At 36.1% G+C, this 21,795-nt stretch overlaps 1 protein-coding gene across 5 annotated transcripts in view; it reads right to left on the minus strand.

Annotated features, from left to right (window-relative positions):
- ACTR2 (actin related protein 2) overlaps positions 1-21,060 on the minus strand; it is a 33,292-nt gene extending 12,232 nt beyond the window's left edge. Inside the window, exons 1-5 of one of the 5 annotated variants that reach the window (XM_057497140.1) lie at positions 20,870-21,060; positions 14,592-14,702; positions 8,970-9,185; positions 4,875-4,947; positions 1,881-2,017 (exon numbers count right to left, since the gene is read on the minus strand). In XM_057497140.1, coding sequence (XP_057353123.1) covers positions 1,881-2,017; positions 4,875-4,947; positions 8,970-9,185; positions 14,592-14,702; positions 20,870-20,917 — 585 coding nt within the window. In that variant the 5' untranslated portion in view covers positions 20,918-21,060. Of the gene's footprint in view, positions 1-1,880; positions 2,018-4,874; positions 4,948-8,969; positions 9,186-14,591; positions 14,703-20,392; positions 20,787-20,834 lie in introns of those variants that run through there. The other 4 variants (XM_036920743.2, XM_036920745.2, XM_057497141.1 and 1 more) reach the window with 4 other exon arrangements.
- Between the last annotated feature and the right edge of the window lie 735 nt (positions 21,061-21,795).

The raw sequence follows: 21,795 nt of genomic DNA on the forward strand, positions 1-21,795 counted from the left end.
ATCTAACTAACTACATTCAAAAGTAAACTTTAAAATAGTAAGCACTTGAAAGTTGGATATATTCTATGAAAACTAAATATTAAAGTCTGGCACATCTGGACCCTGTGTTTTATTTTTTTAATCTTTTTTTAAAAATTAAGGTATCATTGATATATAATCTTATGAAGGTTTCACATGGACAACATTGTAGTTTCAACATTCACCCATATTATCAAGATCCCACCACCACCCCATTACAGTCACTTTCCATGAGTGGAGTAAGATGCTAGAGAGTCATTACTTATCTTCTCCATGCTATACTGCCTTCCTCGTGACCTACCTACAATATTGTGTGCTAATTATAATGCCCCTTAGTTTTCTCCCTGCTTCCCCACCCACACTCCCGAACCCCTTCCCTTTGGAAACCACTAGTCCCTTCTTGGGGTCTCTGAGTCTGCTGCTGATTTGTTCCTTCAGTTTTGCTTTGTTGTTATACTCCACAAATGAGTGAAATCATTTGGTACTTGTTTTTCTCCACCTGGCTTATTTCACTGAGCCTGATACCCTCTAGCTCCATCCATATTGTTGCTAATAGTAGGATTTGTTTTCTGGCTGAATAATATTCCACTGTACATAGGTACCACCTCTTCTTTATCCATTCACCTACTGATGGACACTTAGGTTGCTTCCATATCTTGGCTATTGTAAATAGTGCTGCGATAAACATACAGGTGCATATGTCTTTTTCAAAATGGGCTGCTGCATTCTTAGGGTAAATTCCTAGGAGTGGAATTCCTGGGTCAAATGGTATTTCTATTTTTAGTTTTTTGAGGAATGGGTTCCCCTTTCTCCACATCCTCGCCAGCATTTGTTGTTTCATGTCATTTGGATGTTGAACATCCTAACTGGTGTGAGGTGACATCTCATTGTGGTTTTAATTTGCATTTCCCTGATTAGAGATGTGGAACATCTTTTCATGTGCCTATTGGCCACCTGAATTTCTTCTTTGGAGAAGTATTTGTTTGGATCCTGTGAACATTTTTGAATAGGGTTATTTGCTTTTTGGGTGTTGAAGCATGTGAGCTCTTTATATATTTTGGATATGTCATTTACAAATATATTCTCCCATACTGTAGGATGCCTTTTTGTTCTGCTGATGGTGTCCTTTGCTGTACAGAAGCTTTTTAGTTTGATGCAGTCCCATTTGTTCATTTTTGCTTTTGTTTCCATTGCCCAAGGAAATGTGTTCAGGAAAAAGTTGCTCATGTTTATATTCAAGAGATTTTTGCCTATGTTTGTTTCTATGAGTTTGTGGTTTCATGACTTACATTCAGGTCTTTGATCCATTTCAAGTTTACTTTTATGTATGGAGTTAGAGACAATAATCCAGTTTCATTCTCTTATATGTAGCTGTTCGGTTTTGCCAACAGTATTTGTTGAAGAGGCTTTCATTTCTCCATTGTATATACATGGCTCTTTTATCATATATTAATTGGATCTGGGCTGTTTTTAATCAACTATAATTAATTAGCTATGTCTGATTTTGTGGGAAAGAAAAGGCAACCCAACGGAGACTGTGCCTTTAATGTATGCCTGTCCAAAGAAAGGTTTTACAGCAGAAAAGCTGCGACGGTAGTCAAGAAGTTTCAGGGTCCCCTCCATCTCTGAAATACCTCTCTACCCACTCCTTGGGAATAGCAAATGTATTTATGTAATGATGCATTCTCATCAGTATGCCAGAGATCATGGGTATCAATCAGTCTTACACGGATTTTACATGAGTAATGGGGTAGCTGGCCATTTTTCTAGTGGTACAGATTTGCTAGAATCCTGAGATGATACATTCAATTTTGTGTTAGGTCGATAAACACAAACTGCAAAATCTATTTTCTTTCTCATACCTTGATAAGGTACCTGGTAATATCCCTCCCAGCAATATCCAGTCTCCTGGTAAGATGAGGGAGAGAAAAGCCTTCATATACCGGGCAAATATGGGTTACACCATCTCCAGAGTCCACCACTACTCCAGTCAATAAACCTGTATAAGAACCATAAGATTTTAAATAAAAAGCCAGATCATAAAAATCAAAGCCAGCATTTCTTTATTGTTTATTTGTACTACAGTGTATTTCTAAAGCACAGACACTAAAGTCAGTGTTCTATGTGTCCTGTGTGAGACTTTTAGTCTAATTATGTGTTACCCCATGAGATGGAAAAAAAAAAAGACCCTGAGACTTAGGACTGAAAAACACAACATGCTCTTAGAGCTGACACAATTTTTAAACTTTTTCCTAACTTAATCTTGATCCCTGAATTTCCCTGAAGTGAAATTTTCTAAAGCATCATGGATAACTTTAATGAAAACCAATGTGAAAGATAAATATTACACAAGTGGACAGTGAATTTGTTGAAATAATCTAGTTCTTTATTATTATTTTTGTCATACAGTATATTCAAAACTGTGTCATTCTGGAAAAATTCCTGTTGGTACTAGATAGCCAGAAATTTCAGGACAATTAATTTGAGATGGTCAAAGGATTACTTTATTCACCAGAAACCAGAAAAACACTGTCAGAAACCTTACAAGAAAAGATCAACAAAGAAGCTGCCTTGTTTCCTACAAGGATTTAAAAGGATAAATGGCTACAAAAATTAAGTGTTTTCATCTTTTGTATGAGGGTTAATTCAGAAAACAAAACCCACAACAAAAAAAACCCTTTTTCTAACTCACATTTTCTAACAGAATAGTTTTTAACAGTCTAATAATGTTTTTAACCAAAAAAATTTTAATCATAGTAGGCATTACCTGTAACTTACTTAAGCACTACTCTATCATTTGCCCATCCCTGAAGAGATTCTCTTCTCACTTTCTTATTCATACAAACTTGAATGCACTATAGTATCTAATTGTAATAACGATTTATCTTTGAATACATTTATTCAAACTACCTCCTTTTTTAAAGTGACATAATCTTTCCATAATTGATGCTGTAAACTTCATAAAAATCATATACTGTTTTAATGTCGCATTCTTTTCAACAGGAGGCTTTCCATTGCAAAAAAAGAGGAACCCACAACATCATTAATTCAAAAATACTTCCAATAATATCAACTAAAGCAGGGATTTGCACTTTCCAAACACACATTTCCATCCAACCTATTTTCTACTCCTCCCACCAGTTTATATACTGGCCTTTCCCTGTTAGACATGTGACCCATTTCTACTGCCACAGCCTTTTGTCACTGGATCATCCATTCTTTCCACTTCAGGTCCTATGGATTCTGTAAGGCTCAATCTAGTTCCTACCTTTCATTTATACCTTTCCCAACCACCCAAACCTCCAGCCCAGATTCTCTAATTCCAGTTATTCCCCTCAATCCTGTCTGTATCATGCAGTCAAACACACCTTCCTAAATCACCATGTCAACTCTTTTATTGAAAAGCCTTCCTTGACTCCAAATGCTTCCCTACATTTTTTTTTTTGCTTGTTTAACTGGTAGTATCAGCCACCTTGTTTAGGAAAATTTTACTATGGCTAAGAGTTCTTGATTAATACTACTGGATTATCTTTTCTTAAAATTAAGGATTTAACAGTTAAACAAATATAGCTAACGATCAGGAATTCTGAGAAGATATCTTCTCACTGGACAGAAATTAAGTTTATCAATATTGCTAGAAAAATCTGTTAAGATCAACTTCATTCAAATATAATTCAAACAAAAATCCATTTCAGCAGAACTGTCCCATCCCCACCCCCTTAATGGAATTATCATCACCAGTTTCAAAATTTTAGTATCTACTTTTAGAAGTTCTAAAGTAACTTCTGAAAAAAGTTTTTAAATGAAATAAAATTACCTAGATACAGACAACAACTCCTTGTAAAGTAACAAGTGATTCTTGATTCCTTCTTCAAAAGAAAAGTTACTCACAGCTGGACTGAAATCACCTTAAAGGCAAGGAGACCATGCCTAGATTACTCACTGCCATATCATCCTCTGTGCTAAACAGAGTGCAAGGCACATGCCACACTTGTTGAATGAATAAAAAAGGCTAAAATTTAATGCCAAGTATTTTCTAAATATCTAGATGTAGTACTAAAGACATTTTAAAAATCCAGGATGTAGTTTTACTAGAATTAGATGAATCACCACGATATTAAAGGTTGTTGTGTAAGTACTCTGTCATACACACTGCCTTAAGTACTAAGGCTCAAGTGTCACCTCCATCAGAAACCTTCTTTGATGTGCTCAATATAAATTATCTACTTCTGCATCTTTTCCCCAATAGACTCTAAATTCCTTAAAGGGATCTTCACATTTCAAGTGCCTAACACACACTGTGGCCCAGCCCCCATCAGTTTTCAGTAAGACCATCAGAATACAGAGAGCTCTCCCCACATGGCCAATATTTTATGCCCAATACACAAGGAGGCAGTTACTAATGGCAGTACCAAGAAAACAGCATTTTTGTCCATTAAATCCACCTCAGAAGTTACGAAGGCACTCTGAAATGTCTATCTTCTCCTTTGTATTTAATCTGTCATATATTTAACAAGCATGATTTTATACTAACATTTTTGGATCTGTGTTATTTTTTTTAACACTGACAATTCTAAGGATAAATTCTATGTTCATTCTCCACTGCATAAAAAATGTTTATTTTAAAATAGCCGAAAAGAGGGAGCCGCCTACTTTTGAAAAAATTGAGAAGTCTCTCTTTATCTTAAGTCCTTTACTGTTGAATAAAGAAAATTAAAATGTGTGAGATTATTTCACAAATTTTAGAAATTATGGAAATATTTGAATAAATATGTAAATATTGTGATTTTCCAATTTGATACTGAAAAATCAAATTCCTTTGACATAAAAAAGTTAAGTTTTACCTCGTCACCTACCTTGAGCATACAAAGTCAGAACTGCCTGGATCGCTACATAAACACCAGAAAATTGGTAAGTTTCAAACATTACCTGAAAATGCAAAAGGAAAGAAAAAATATTGTTATTTACAAAGTGCATAACATTGACATGCTTTCTTGCTGGTCACAGAGTGGATAAGTTGCTCAGAACAGAATCAAGGGGCCTAAAAGAGTCCTCCATTCACTTCAGCTGTTTTAGCCTCTATTAAAATCCTGCTGTCACAGAGCTCCAGTTTTGGGGACAGAATTCTGAATAAACACATATATCCCTAAACATTTCATAAGTGCTATAAAGCAAAGATTTCTGAGTGTTTTAGTTAATGGCTAATTAGAGTGAAAGCTTTCCACATCTGAACAAGCCTTTCTTAGCGTCCCTTAAGAGAAAAATATTTTAATTCAAAGACAAACTATAGAAATTGCCTAACTGCTGACCCTACCACCTCAGTCCTCCAATCTGGGCCAAGACTATGGCTCTACCTCCAACAGTTAAAAAAAAAAAAAAAAAAAGGTAGTAAAGTAAGGCAGGAAGACAGAAATAATAAATGCAGCAATGACTTAACGTTGGCAGACAGAAACTTTAGCTGCTGAGCACCTCCCTCCTTGAGCCAAGGCATCAGCTCCACCCTCCACCTGAACTACACGGGAGTGAGGAGGAGTCTTCTGGTGCTTTCTCTGTCACAACCTCCTCATTCTCTATACTCCAGGCTGCCTGGGAACATCCTGCAGGATTTCTTCTGTCATTTACAGTGAGTAATTCTTGACTGGCAGGATGACTACCACTATGAATATCCAGATATTCAGAAATCTTACAACTGACATGTGCATTAAATAGAGAATTAAATAGAATTTAAATTTTATAACTCTGAAATATCTGTTTATCTATTAAGTCACTAGATATTGTAGGTAGTGTTCTATTCCACCATCCTTTATTGCTCCTCCACAGGGAGAAAAATGGAAGAGTGATACTGTATTTTCATTTATCAACTTAACAGTCTGTTAGAATTTGCTTTTACTCACAAGACCATTAACAAGTATTATAGTACTAAAACAACTTTCTGGATGAGATTAAAGTAGGGGATTATTAGTTACAGGAAATTTGCACTCACAAGTAAAAAGGAGTATTAAAAATAAGGAGAGGCCTTAGATCACAGTTATACCAACTCTTGTCATTTTTACAGATTAGAAGAAAATAGGTCCTTGTCAAATAGCTGGTTAGTGGAAGAGACATCCAGCTATAATCTCACTGACTTTTTATTTGAAAGAAAACTTGGTTTTTATTCTGACAGTGTTACTTTCCTAAGAGGTTTCCATATGTAGGGACCTTGTTAGTTTAATGCAGTAATATCCCTGCATTCTGATTTTCTAAATGCACTGCTAAGAATAAGTAGCAATTACAAATGACTACTTATTCATCACAAAGTATTAGTGGCTGTACTCATTTAGAAAGTGTAAAATTCAATTAAAATATGAACTAATACTACAGAGCTCATCTTTCAGTTTTAGAAGTGGCCAGGAAGAAAAAAAAAGTAATCAAAAATGAACCACAGAGAATGATATGGATTCTCTAACTAAAGCCATGATCTCAAATTTTTAAAACTTAATACAAAAATTGAGTTTAATCCAGACTTAAAACTATTGTTTAACAATAATCTCTTCTAAACCCATTTCAAAATTACCATCAACATCTAAACATGGTCACAGAGTAAAGCAAGATATTTTCATGACTAGTGTCTGGAAAGCTACTGAAACACAAAAAAGTTATTAAAAGTTTCTGCCTCATATCTAACTAAATGAAAGAAACCTTGAGAGAAGTTATTTATCTAAACTATTAAGGATAAAGACTTGTTGCTTTCTGTCACTGCCTTATTTATTTGTTTGTTTGTTTAATATTAAGGTATCATTGATATACAGTCCTATGGCTTTTACAACATTTACCCACATTATCAAGTCCCCCCCCACACTCCATTGCAGACACTGTCCATCGGTGTAGTAGGATGCTGTGGAGTCACTACTCATCTTCTCTGTGCTGTACTGCCTTCCCCGTCCCCCCTACTCCAACTTGATGTGTGTCACTGCTTTTTTAATCTGTTATTAGCTTCTCCAATCTCTCTGGTCCTTAGCCTTCTCACCACTTTATACTCTCATTTCTTTGGTGAGCCATATTATCTATATTCTGAAGACTCCCAAGTTATCTCCAGCATCAGACTTTTCTCCTAAACTGGACCATACACACACACACACAGTTTCCTCTGCTACCCAAAAGTAGAGTGTTCACATGAAATCCTTCGTAAAGACAAGATGTCAGAAATCGGGGTAACTACTGATAATTTATATGGAAAAAATCTTCAGCATGCCCTGACTCAAGAAAAACCTCTTTTAGGCTTTTCTGATTCCTTAAGGCACATCTTGCTAATGGACACACAAAATAAACTGAGATGAAGCACAGATGCCAACAGACATAGTTCAAAGCTATGGTGGCTTGATGCTGAGTCACAACTCCTGGGAAAGGAGCCCGGTAGCGCCGGTCCCACTGCCCTGGGTACACCTTGCCCCTTTTACTATACTTAACACTAGTTTCACTTTTCACCTTTATTTGTAAAAGCAAAAATCCTCTTCGGATTTCTTTTGGTTAGCAAAAGCAGGTACTAATGTAGGCCTTTCATAAAAGCTCAGTGGCATAAGAACTTCTGAAAAGAAGGGGATACCTGTAACCATCTACTTGACATTTTTGAATGCCTGATCCCTTCCCACCCCAATTCTATCTATGCTACTTATCTAGGTCTTTTTCCATCTCAGTTGCTGGTAACCCTGGGAACCCACCCTCCAGGTGCTCAAGCCAAAACCTTTCAAGTCATCCCTGACTCCACCCTCTAATACCCTTATCTACTGTATCAGAAAATTCTCTGTCCCTACCTTCAAAATAGATCCACTATCTGACCACTTGTCACTACTTCCCCTGCTATTACCCCTAAACCTAACAATCTTCATCTTTTGCCTAGATAACTGAAAAACATTTCAAACTGCTCTCTCTTCCACCCTTGCCTCATTATGGTCTATTCTCAATACAGCAGCCACAGAAACCTACATGACCATGTTCCTTCCCTATTACAGTCCTTCACTTCACTTGGAGTAGAAGTTTAATTCCCTATAGAGCCAACTAGGCCCTAGATGATCTGTTTCCATTATTTCTCATCTCCCACACTGGCTTCCTTGCTGAGTCTAATATATCAGGCTTGCCCCATTTTAAGAACTTTACACTGGATGCTCTGTGCCTGCAATGCTCGCCCCTGACATATCCTGGTTAACTCCCTTACTCTTTGTTTAAACATTACCTTCTGTGGGGTAAATCGAAGTTTTCACCCAGAATTTCCTGCCTAGCCTTAGTGCATTTGCATACCAATGGATGTTTACCAGCCTCCAGTTGATCTGGAGTAAGAGGTGGAGAGAAAACAGCTGTTATCTCATCCCCTCCATTTCTGGTACCTATCTGGTCTGGTGCCCATCACAAGGGACCCACCCATGGGGTTCCTCCCAGAAAGGATGGGCAACTGAGGGGGACTAATGGAGCTAGGGCTGGCTAGTGAACCCAGGTGAGAAATAAACCCCTTTAACCCAACCTGCCCTTCCCCTTGTCTGACTTCAGTTTCATCATATTCACAGGGAACTTGTCCCAGGCAGTGAACTCCCTTACTCCCGGAGCTACACCTTCTCAAAAAGGCCTATGAAAAATGCAACCTCCCCCACTCTGCATTCCCTTTTAACCTGTTTTTTCCCCCTTAGCATTTATTATCTTCTAAAAAACAATCAACTGGTTTCCCCCCCCAATTTTTTGGTCTGTTTTCCCCTTCTAGAATGTAAGCTCCATGGCAGCAGGATTTTTTTATGTACTGGTATGTCCTACTCAGAAATAATGACTAGCATATAATTAGGCATTCAATAAATAGGATCTGGGGGAAAACAACAATTATTTTTACTCCCTTTATCCTTAACAACAATGGTAAGACAAATGAAAGAACACTGGTTTTAATATCACATCACAGAAACACATTTATGCACATCCATCTAAAAACTTACCTCCACAATTTTCTCTCTGTTTTTGGTTGGGTTCATGGGAGGTTCTGTGAGTAAGATTTTACAATTTCTGGTATCTATGTTAAGTTTCTCTGGTCCAAATGTATAGTCCCACAGGTGTTTCATGTCATCCCAATTTCGCACTATGCCATTTTCCATAGGATAGTTAACTTCTAACATTGAACGTAGTTCACTTGCTTCATCACCAACCATAAGATCCTGGAAAATTATAATACCAAACCTTCAGAAAAAATTTTTGCATAAAATACCTTCAGAAAATGTTTCCATGATATTTTGGAAAACTTGGGTAAAATTAATTTTAATCTTTCTGGCACTGTCAGATTGTTCTTCATTCCACAAGTTAAAAAAAAAAATCTTTTCTTTCAAGAACAATCCCTTGCTAAGTTTAAACATGAATAATAAATTTTTATATACAATGTATTTTAAATCAGTAAATTGACCTTACCTTTAATATATATGTTTCCAAAAGAAGAGCATTAGCACAAATAAACCCCACATTTTCATATTTTGGAGGGTTTTGTATGAGGTTTCATCTGTTTCTTTTGCTCAAATGTTCAAAAAATAAGGCCTGTGATATGTGAAATAGCACATGGGGGAAAAAACTTGTAGAAAAATGCTCCATGCATGCAGCACATTTTTTCTGTACTATATATCAAAATGGCAAGTGTAAGTACTATAAGGCATAATGAAAGAAGCAAAAAATAAAATGATTATTTATTACATTTTAATAATGCATATATGCACATTAACTTGTAAATCTCACAAACTTCTACCTACATGTACCTAAATTAGAACTGAAGTTTCTATATATGCTTCACCAAAATGAATGAATTTGCAGAAATACAAAAAAATAATGAACAAGGAACAGTTCTTTAAAATTATTTCATGAACAATGTTTTCAATCTTAAAGTGTAATACTGGTGACCTATGCTCTCACAGAATACCCACAAGTGTTGTCTCCAATGAGAGCATACTTAAGATGACCCACATTTGAACAAATTTTATATGTATAATAAGGCTAGTGAGGTCCTAGAATTTAAACTTATTTTGGAAATCAGCTAGTCAAGATTTAAATAATATTAATTTCTATATATACTGATGAATTTTTAAAAAGCCATTATCAGAAATAGCTACTATTTGGTACAAACCTTAAGTTTAAAACATGGGAAATGAAAACAAACAGCAAAATTAACGTAAGATGTCTTAAAACAGAGGCTTAAACATATGTGAGTTAAAAATTTTTAAAAACAATAATTTGAAAAGAAGATCAGAGATAAACCAGGATGAGAACTCTAATAAAAAAAACAGATTTCTGGAAAATCATCTGAAAGCAACAACAAAAATGAAAAAGCAAAGCAGCTACTAGATACATTCATTGAAACTTCTCTGTTGCAACTGATTTCTTATATACAGTTAATTTACCGTAACTCAAAACTCCAATTTCTTAAATAGCAACTGTTTAGAATGATCTGCTAGGGAAATGAAAGATGAAAAATCTGTATTTGTGAACTCTAGTTAAGAACATGCATAACCTGAATTATTTAGGAAGTATACCGATACTTCAAAATACATCAAAAACAAGATAGATGGATGGATGGAGGGGCATGGGACATATCAGTATAATAAATATTAATGTTATAATCTACGTGATGGGTATATGGGTTTCACTGTAAAAATCTTGCAACTTTGCTGTATATTCTAATACTTCTTAATAAAATGTTAAGGGGGAATTAATTAAATCTCCAAGCATATATATTACTTTTGGCCATTAACAAATGTAATTTTAATATACAACTTTGTTACTTTCCTCTAGAATATATCTTTCTTTGTGTTGTAGGAAGTAATAGATTATATATAATTAGATGGTTTATATATAATCAATACACATTCACAACATTTCAACAAATTCAGAGTAAGTCTAATCTGATTTCATCTGAGTATTTTATTTCCATTACATGCAAGAATATGTCTGACTCAATGCCAACTCAAAATAAAAGCCTCATGTATCTACTTCTAAGACATACATACTATAAAGGATTGACTGAAAGAATCATCTGGCACTGAGTATATTAGCATCCCTCTGAACAAAGAGGACATTTTAAATGGAAGAAATGAGTATTAACCTATTAGATTAGTGCCAGTATTATCAAGTAGCTCAAGCTACATAACTCAAAAATTTAACCGTATCTTAAAATTCTAATTAAAAAATACTAGAACATATAACCTTCTCTAGAACATTTCAACTTCCCCAAACCAAAAATACTAAGTATTTTATTTAACTTGCCATCATACCTCAGAACCAAGTTATAAGACATCAGATTAGGCCTTAGAGTTTTACCACCACCTCATCCCTGGACCTCAAGCCTAAACCATCACTTATTACCTTAAAGAATGAGAAATTACAGTAACTGTCTGAAATGTTGTTTCAAAGGTATTTATATTTTATAAGAAGCACAGTGCAGATTAATTTGCCAAGAATCATTTCAAACAATGTCACCTCAAACTGTAAAACAGAGCATACACACTTAAACCCCTAGAAGGAAATTCCATAAAAACCATGTTAATTAAGCTTACCGGGTTCTACAAGTATACAATTTTCTTAATCTCCTTAGGATTTTAAACAAATGCATGATATTTCATTTAGGATAAATAGAGGAATTTCCACTTCTGAATGTTTTTGTTTATTCAAAAGAAAACTCTGCGAAGTTACTGTTACTGGTTAAAATATGTATCAGTAGAAATGCAGTCATCTTTGTCAAAGCTGCTTACAAATAATATTAAAAACAAACTTGAAAAACCTACTACAGAAGCACTCAGACTATCAGAGAAATATCTGGGATGCACCCAGTAAGCTTCTAGTTCAAAATGAAAAGGCACCACATAATGGCATTTATTTAGGGGGAAAATTTGTTGTTTATGGAAAAGGCTTACAAGACTTTCACCTTTTCTTTCTCTATCCTCAGATGTTGTAAAATCTGTTCATCAATAAGGATGATAAAGTAATTCAAACTCTTCCCCCCCATTTACTATCTATAGTTCATTTACATATTAAAAATTTTCACAGCTTATTAAATATACATATATTATACTAGATGTAAAAATATATACAGGCTATGGCAGGCAATGTTGAATTTCACATTGATCAATAAAGTAGATTTATACAAATGTAAAGCTTCACCCCAATTTTCTGGATCACATATATCCTAAATAAAGCCACTAGGTTTCTCATATTATGCACATCACATTCCATTTTAATTATAACATTCATCTACAAAAAACACATGGAAAACAATTCAAAACTATGTTAGTAATTAGTTCTGGTTTCGTCCATTGTATGCAATCAGGGAAGTATAGGACTTAATTAGTTGCTACCAAATTGAAGCAATGAAAAAAGTTAAAAATTAAAGTACTTAAAATTAAAATATGGAATTACCCCCCTCCCCAATACTAAAGGGACACAAAACAACAACTACTGTCCCACCAAGCAAAAGTGGAAAACAAACAGAGAGCATGTGTGTAACCTCACTTACCATCTTTTTGTTATTCTACTTCAACAGGTCAAGAAAGGTGAAGAGAGAGAAGGTAGAAGTAAGAGTCAGAAAAGGCCTAAATAAAATCCTCACTGAAATTTTTAAACATACAAGCAATAGAGACAAATTAGGTCGAGATCAGATGCAGTACTACTATATTTTACGGAGTTAATAATTAGGGCCAAAGTAACATGGACAGTTATTATTCCTGAATGAAAATTAACTTGTTAAACAATTTAAATTTCCAGTTTTTAGTCTACTACATTTTCACTAACAAGACACAAAATTTGTAAGTCAATCTACTAGGCAGAGGAATTCCAAAAAGTCAAGTTTCTTTAACTCATTACTAAATTTAAGAACCTTAATTGAGGTAAATAATGATAACAGAAAATATCTAGCTGAGTAGGCAGAAGGTTAAATTTAGTAGTCAGGTTAAATTTGACACAAGTCTCTTACTGTTTTCTACTGGAAGACCAAATTAACTGGTAAGACTTAAAAGGCTGAGCAGATTGAACAGAACTGAGCCAACAGAACACAGAACGACAAACCATGCAAGCAAACGCTACCGGGGAATTCCTTAGCAAAAACATCTTGATAGACTATTGGTTAGTTTCATTTCTATCACCTGGCCTTAAAAAACAATAAAGCTGGGGGTGAAAAGATACATAAATTACTTGTGTCTATGTTGGAGACTAAAAAATGGCTGTATGTGATGTATCTTAATACCACAAAACTATTATCCATAGGGCATATAAAGGGCCATTCTTCTTTAAAAGCCTGATACTGAATAAAAAGTGTGACCTCCAACATCAAAAAAGTTTATCCTTGTCACTATTATTAGCTATGTTTTAAGTTGAAGTTCATTTAACATTGAATTTAATCAGAATGAAAGGAGTTCACAAAAAGAGAATAAAGAATCCCATAAATTTCCCAGAAGATCCTAAAAAAACTACTCTCGTGTTAAGTGTCTCATCTGATTTTAACATAACAAAACAAAGGCCAGAATTTTTCAACATTTTAAGTCTTTAAAAACTTAACACAGAACCTAAGCTCCAGTTTATATTTTTATTCATTGTACAACTCAATTCTCTAGTCCAAACAGCGACTACTACCTAGCTAATAGCTATCTCTATCATCTATTAATCTCTTTCCTAGATATCTCAAACAAATGTCCCCAAGAGGTATACCCTAACTCAGATTTCATACTCATAATCTAACAGTTCACTGAAGTCTTGTCAAAGATTGTCCAGATAGGACCAACAATGCTAGCTTATTCACAAATTCAGCAAAAGAGCCCCTAAAGTCTACTGTATTTTTGTATAACTTGATTCCTAGGCCACCTGAAGAATTTAAGTCAACTGGTGACCACCATTCTTTTGCTTATTCCATCTCTTTCTTCAAAAATACTGTAACTCCCACTTGATTTCCAACACATTTATTTTAACATGGGAGAAAAATCTATCATCCTTAATGTCCAGTCTCTCGTGTTAAACACTCCAGGTAGGTGATGACAACCTCCCCTCCTCTCTCTCTATGGGAAGGAAAGTAATGCAAAAAGGCCAAACTGACTTGCACTGAAAGGCTTCCTCCTGCACATTATGGAATTATATTGGTGCAAAAAAGAACCAATAATATTTACATCCTGTGATTTCCTCACTAGCTATACAGAAAAGTAGGGGGATCAGGCCATGAGAACGTGGAAAGGAAAAGTCATAGATCCCAAAGAGACACTAACATATAATGACAAAATATAAGGAATTGAAAGACAAAAATACCAGGCTGATTTTGTTTTTAATTATATTATTTAATAGGAACTTAAGTTGCTAATACAGTATTCACAGCAATATAAAATCCTATTAAGTATTTTACTCCATTCAGAGCATAATGGCATCAGGCTATAATTAAAGTAAGATAAAGTTCAGTTCAGTTTTTGTGCCTTTCTCAAGTGTTGATATAAATTTAAAATTAAGAAATTCTTCCTCTTTGCTTTTCATGGCATCATATTCTAAAACTACTTAATTCAAAGAACACCTCACAGGTTTTTATCCTCATTTACCAATAAATAAAATATTACCTTGATTTCAATGTTTCCCACTTTGGTGGTTGATCTGATAATAGGTCTTCCAACCAAAGCTGGGAAGATGTGTTCTGGAAAATTAGAGCCTGCATATCCACACTTCACAAACTGGAAGAGAACAGTAAAAGAGGGTTAGTGTCAAGGTATTTATTATATCCATTTAAAAACAGTATCTGAAAAATACCACTTATACAATATTTTAAACTTTTGGTACTTCCAAATTACCCAAAGTAGTTGCCCAATCTACCGTATCTTCCTTTTATTTCCTTTATGGCATCAAGTACTCCGGGAGCTCACATTTATTTACCAGTTAACTGCTCATTTAGTGCCTGAGTGCACCCACTATAGGGAAAGCCTCAGGACAGCAGAGATCTGAGTTCATGTGGGAACCCAATGCCTCAAAGAGGTCCTGGCACACACAGTGATCAAAAGTGGGGAGTAGACCCATTTACTCAACAAATGCTAAGTATTTTTAGAAGAAAAACGTTAATTTCAAGTGTTTTATGAATAGACCTTCAACTGTAAAGCAGGCTTCCATTCATCTCTGGCAATTCACTTCAGCAACCTCTTCCAAAATGGGAAATTAAAATGGCATCTGAACTAGCATCAGGTTAAACTACACATTTATTAGATATTTGTGACTATTTACATTTTCACATTTAGATAAACATATTCAGTAATACCAGGTAACATAATTTCATATATTCAGATAGTGTACTTCTCCAGTGAGGGCACATCATTGATCACTGATTCTGGTAATACTTCCATTTTATACATTAAAACTGATACACTAGGAGATATAACAACTATAGTAAAACTGAAAATAGAACCATGTGTTTTTAATTATTATACCAATCATACAGTGTGTTCAGTCTTATTTAGAGCAGACATTGCAAAGAATTAAAAACTTCAGGGTAGGAGAAAGAAGCTATATAAGAAAGGAAATATAATTATAGTCTCTACCCGGGCCTTAACAAGTCTTTATTCAAGCTGCTACATTGTGCAAGGATTTCTGTGTCTACTGATTAATCCCAAGCACCTGAACAGTGCCTGGCACACTTAAGTGTACATTAAGTGACTGACCATTAAATATTAATAGTTTTGCTGATGACTTGAGATTTTACTTTGATTATTTTAATATAGAGAATATGTTTATTATTGGGAGAAAGTCTATTGTTCCATGGCTATAGGCACCATACATCCGCTTAAAAGAATTAAGGACAAAAAACAGTTATCTGAATGTTATGTGTGACAGTAATAACAGAGCTGGATAGAAAACATTACCCTACCTCTTGATAGAAAGCTACTATGTACAAGGAACTGTTTTATTGATGCGGGGTAAAACTTAGCAAGCACCTTAAACTTACTGACTTCTGATTAACCCTTTAAAATATAAAATTTTTTTATTTCAAAGATCTCTACAACAAACTTGTTGGAAATGATGCTGATGAATCACATTTAATTATACATAGACTAGAACATTGTGCCATCCAGAATTTCAAGTGTTTTATGAATAGAACATTTTAAATATAATAAAGTCAAGACCTAAGTAGATTAAAGCTACTTTAATGAAAAATCTGCTTGAAATTAAGTTGTTTCATATTCCTAGTACCACCTGAATTCCTAGCCTCTGCTTGTGTTTAATGTTTTAGAACCTACATAAAACATACTGTTCAGATATGTTTTCTTCCCAACCCACAAAACCTAGTCCTGGTCAGTTTATCACTGAGCCACCAAGATTGGGGTGTTTTTCAGGAATAGCTACCCATTTCTAAAACTAAAACTATGATTACCTTTGAGGCAGAAGTTAGTTTGATATGATGGCACACACAACAGACAGCCTGCTTGTTCAGACCTACCTCTCCATTTGAATAGTAGTTGATAGTAAAGAACTACAATATACTTCCCACCCTGAATGAATGTTAAAATAAGCAGAATTCAGAAGCACTAGTCCATTTTTCCACAACGTCTTCTCAAATAATTTATCACTGTGATCCAGGAGTTGTTACAGAGGAAAATAATACTAATAATTTTCTAATAAAGAAAAATGAGAAAAACCTCATAGTCTTCTCTTCTGAATCATAAACTCTCTTTGTCCTTAAGTCAAAATCCAGCTCATTCGAAATGAATGGAAATGATACAGAAGGGCAAAGAATCTCTTCCCATTATTATCCCAGGCATACCCAAATTTCTACATAAATAAAATTTGCCATGATCACCAGCCTAATATCATTAGTCATAATTTCACATATATTCCAAACATAGAAAGCAAACACTATATGGATATTAAATTTTTATGTTTACCTCAAAGTAATGTAAACATTAAGGACACTTGGATCAAAAGCATCCATTCACCAGGCTGAAAATGCTCACTTACATGGGTATGTTTTTAAAGAAAATTATACAGTGAACAACTGGAAAAGAATCTAACAGTTTGCAAGGGCCATTGTCAGCATATTAAACGTACATAAATGAATTAAGCGAGAAAGTATAACAAGCTGGAGATGGGAGAAGCCTGGATGGGACAACCTGCAAAGACTGACATAGCTCTCTCCCCTTATTCTGAGCCACACACACTTGGAAACCTGCAACACGGCAAATCTATAAATAATCACATCACTCAATGTTTACTTATTATGATTGTTCAGATGAGTAATTTGTGTCTTTAAATTCTTGTCTGAGCAATTTTTTAAGGGATAAAATACTTGCAGAGTGCTTAAGAAGACAAAAATTGAGAACCTCTAAAACTATACAAAACAATTGTAAACCTACTAGTCCTGTGCTTCACAAAAAAACCCCAGAAATTTGGCTTCTAATTCAAATTAAAGGTATCAATCACTTACTAATGAAATTACTTACTCTGCTTAAGCAGTAGCTTACTGTAAACATGCTGCCACAGTAATTCAGTGCTAGCATTCTTACCAGGTACTACATACTCGGTCAAAATGGCAAAAGCTGCACTTTATCACATTATTTCAAAGATGAAAGCATTAGCAGTTATAATAACAAGAATATAATTTGAATCTTTTTCTCAATAATATAAAACAAATAGACAATGTGGTATTTCCTTTCTCGCAAAACGTCAATATTAAAAAAAAAAAAAAAACCTAACCATGATGTGATAAAATACAACGAAAATACTCTTCTCCAAACTACCCATTTGGTATTATTTTAATCCCTGAGAAAAACCTCCCCCACTCCAATCATTTTAAGACTTGGTGACTTAGTTCCCTCATTGTGTGCAATAAGGCTGTGCTTAAGAAATAGATTTTACCATATATAGTTTCCTCATCACAACACTGTGGTTTAAACAGCTCCCTTACTTTCTACTGAGTCATCAAATGCTAAGAACATGAGCAATATAATGTTCTTTCAAGCAAAAATGAAGAAAAAAGTCCATCTACATTTGCTGTAAAAGTACCTTTCTCCTCTCAAAAAATACACTGGGATTCATAAAGCCTCATTTGGGCTTAATTTTTTGTTTCCTTTATTAATTTAATCTGATGGCACTGATACATTCATTAATTTAACGTAGAGTGATTATTCTGATCTTAGACCACCAAAATAGTTATTCTATTTATTCCAAAGCATTTTGCAGGGTGAAACCAGTTTTTTTTGTTTCTTTCTACTTCAAACACTAAATTCAACATATAAATTAGCGGAAGTCTGATAAAGCAGGCCATAATCAACCACAAATGTGAGTTATACATGAAAGTATAATTGCCCTAGCATTTTAAACTACTTTGTATCACTAGACTCTAAAAATTGTCAAACAGGCACTCCAGAAGTCTTAGCTGTTGGTGAACTAACTCAATGCTAACAAGATCACCCAAGTTTGGTAACAGGATACACAATACCTGAGCCTAAGCAGATTTTTCACCTATCTGACCACTTTCAGTGGCTCTAGTTTTCAATGGAGGCTCTACTTTAGGTTTGAAAAGTTATAAGGATGAAGCCCATAAATTACTGGAATCAGATGAATTGTCCTCCTCTAAGATGCCTAATGAGACGCTGGTCTAGTGAGGAAAACAAGCAGAACAAACATCCAGTGTATGATAAGAATTTACCTACTCTAAGAACATGCAAATTAGTGCTTTCCCATTAAAAACATCAACTTCTCAAATAACCTTTAATTTTGAAACCCAAAATGTGTAAGAGGCCAGTTGTTTTAGGGTAACAACTATTCTCATAAGTCTTTACAAATTAAATTTGAGTTTCTTTTTTAATATTTATTTGTAGAGAATTCATTATACCTACCGGTACCAAATAAAAACAAGATACTATGAAGTATAAACAGGAATAAATACAGAAATCCAAGTGGTTCCTAACCCTCCAAATTTCCAGAAATAGCACATCAAAGCCGGTTTTTCATCTGAAGCCAATGTCTATTGAAAATCTGGATAAAATTTTAAAACTAGAAACCAAATACATACTTTTGTTTGAATTATCTACACTTTTCATATTTAAGTCATAGTAACTTAACTTTCAAGGAACAAGATTCTTAAATTATGGATTAGACATAAGTCTAATCAATAATACGATGTGTTTTAATAGATAAACTAATGAAACGGTAACATAAAAATAATCTCATGGCTAACATTCCTACTGTATGAATATACAAAAATATCATATACACTACAAATACAGGGTTCAAAACCCTTAAAAGAGGAATCCATTAAAATATAACTAGCTCCGATTTCTAAAGAAAGTATCTGACGTATTCACAAAGCAAAATATTTTGAACTCAATTTCTAAAGCTTTAAATTTATTGAGAGGTCAATATGAGTGTACAGTGGGAATCAGGCTAATTTTTTAAAAGCACCTTTCTTCCCTCACTCTTTTATCCCTTGTCTCTCAGGCAACCACTGAGCACACACTTCTTATGCATCCCTCCACAACTTTCATATACATATACAAGTTTGTGGACACATAAATAACTGTAATAATGAAAACTCACATAAATGGCATCATTCTAAAACTTTATTTTAAACGGTAAATCTTAGACATGTTTCCATAGGGGTGGATCTCTTTTTAAAGGGTTCCACTTTGTATTAATGTCCCATTTATTATATGCTAACACTTCTTATTCCTCATTTTTTAACTTAGTTCAGATAAAGCTTGTATAATTATTGTTTATATAAGTCTGTAATGAATCCAAAAGCAGTTTTATGGCAGTGAATACCAGCTCTTTCTTTCCGTCAACAATCCAGTTTCCAAAGCGCTCTAAAGTTCAAGTAAAAATTATTTTAATTCATATGTCACATTTATGGAAGGAAGGGGAGAAAATTTACAAAAATATTGCAACTCCAAAACGGTTAGAAATCACTTCAATATAGGGTGAAATGATCACTACAGAATTCATCCAAAATAAGTATTATTTCTGTCTTCTAGTATGCTGACTTGGCTGTCTCAAATAATTTTTTTTTAATGAGAAGGGGTAGGGCTTTTAAAAGCAACAACTTTCAAATTATTTCTAAATCGGAGTTTTAGTCAGATTTTTACAATTAGTTGGATTTTACAGTCTTAAAGACTAACATCTGCATTCTACACCTAAGGAAAAAAGAGATGGTGGTGAGGATCAAAACTGATTAACTTCCCCAAGGTGAGCGGAATTGACATTTGGGCCTCTAAGGGGTCCTAGATCTACCACTGTCTGCAACTGGAACTTGCTGATCTCTGCGGGGCTGAACCTGCGCCAAATTCTCAGCAAGCAGAACAAAATGTAAATGCGCTGTGAATCAGGCCTCCCCATCCCTTAAAAAAAAAACCTCAAACACTGAGAAAGGGCTGAGACTTACAGCATGACAGCACTTCCTTTTTTTTCTTTAAACCCGTTTCCTGCCTCCCGTTCGGTATCTTCATCTATACAGGAAGAGGAAGGCCTTCGGTCTTTTTTACACAACCGGCGACTCTGGGGAATGGAGCCCTCCTCCAGCAAACCAAACCAGCTTTTTACCCCTCCAGCCCTTTGGCCAAATTGCCCATCCTAGAGCAGGGAACCGGCCTCCGCCGGGCAGCAGGTGGGATCCCCTGCCAGCGCCGGCATCGCCCGCCGCCCTGACCCGGAGCTGCGGGGGTGGCAGGCTCAGGGATATTAGGGCCGGGCCCGGCCGGCTCGCTCCCCAGGTCCGTGAAGGTCGGAAGCGCTGCCCCGCACCCCCGGCCCCGACGGCCCGAGCGCCCAGAGGTGCAGGCCCGGAAGCCGAAGGCCTGCGCAACCCCGAACGGTCGCCCCCGCGCCTGTGGCTGCCGCGGCCTCTCTGCCGGGCGCTTACCCCGGTGCCGTTGTCGCACACCACCACCTTCCTGCCCTGGCTGTCCATCGTCCTCCCGGAAGAGAGACGCCGCCGCCACCACTGCCAGAAGACCTACAGCAGCCGCCGCCCGGCCCCTTCCTCTTCCTTCCTCTTCGCGGCCCTTCCTCCGGCCTAACTTTCTTCCTCCAAACGGAAGTCACTGCCAGGTCCCGCCCGCCAATTAACTGACGGCCTGAGCGGAAGGGGTGGGGACTGGCAGCAGTGAGTTCCACTAAGAAATGGGGAAGAGTCGAGGTCACGCCCACTACTCCGTCTCCCGTTCCAGCTCCGCCCTGCCGGTCACCGCCTAATCGGATTCTCCACTCAGCGTCTGGTTTCCCGCACTTTGCGGGGCGGTAGTGGCGGCGGAGCTGGCGGGTCCTGCGGCCTTTTCTCTAACGAGTCGGAGAAGTTGAGGGCGCCGCTTACCTGGCTGCAGAAGGTCAGGCGGGTGAAGGACACAGGGCCAGTCGCGAGAAGGCAGTGGAATGCGGCAGAGAATCCAGCCGGGAAGCGTGGGAGGGGCAGAGGAGCAAACCTAAACACTTGCTGATCCCACCATTGACCATGGCTTGGTGTGTCATTACTTATAGACCTTTTCAGTGGACAGAGCTGGGATGGATACACACACATGAAATCATGCATTTATACGGGATACCTCCCAATGCCAACCCAATCCTTTGCCCAAGTTGCTCTTAGTCAGTGAGCGAAAGGGAGTGCTTACATTTCCGGTTCATCGCTCGCCACTTCCCTTCCAGCAGCACTCACTGTGTTGCTTCAGACCGCTCAAGTACACGCACCTATTTGAACTTAAAATCTTGGCTTTGAAATCAGGCAACCACAGTTTCAAATACGGTCCTGCCACTCAAAAACTCTTGATTTGAGCATACCTGTGTTGATGCATA

This window comes from Manis pentadactyla, chromosome 2, assembly GCF_030020395.1.
Source record: "Manis pentadactyla isolate mManPen7 chromosome 2, mManPen7.hap1, whole genome shotgun sequence".
Taxonomy (NCBI): Eukaryota; Metazoa; Chordata; class Mammalia; order Pholidota; family Manidae; genus Manis; species Manis pentadactyla.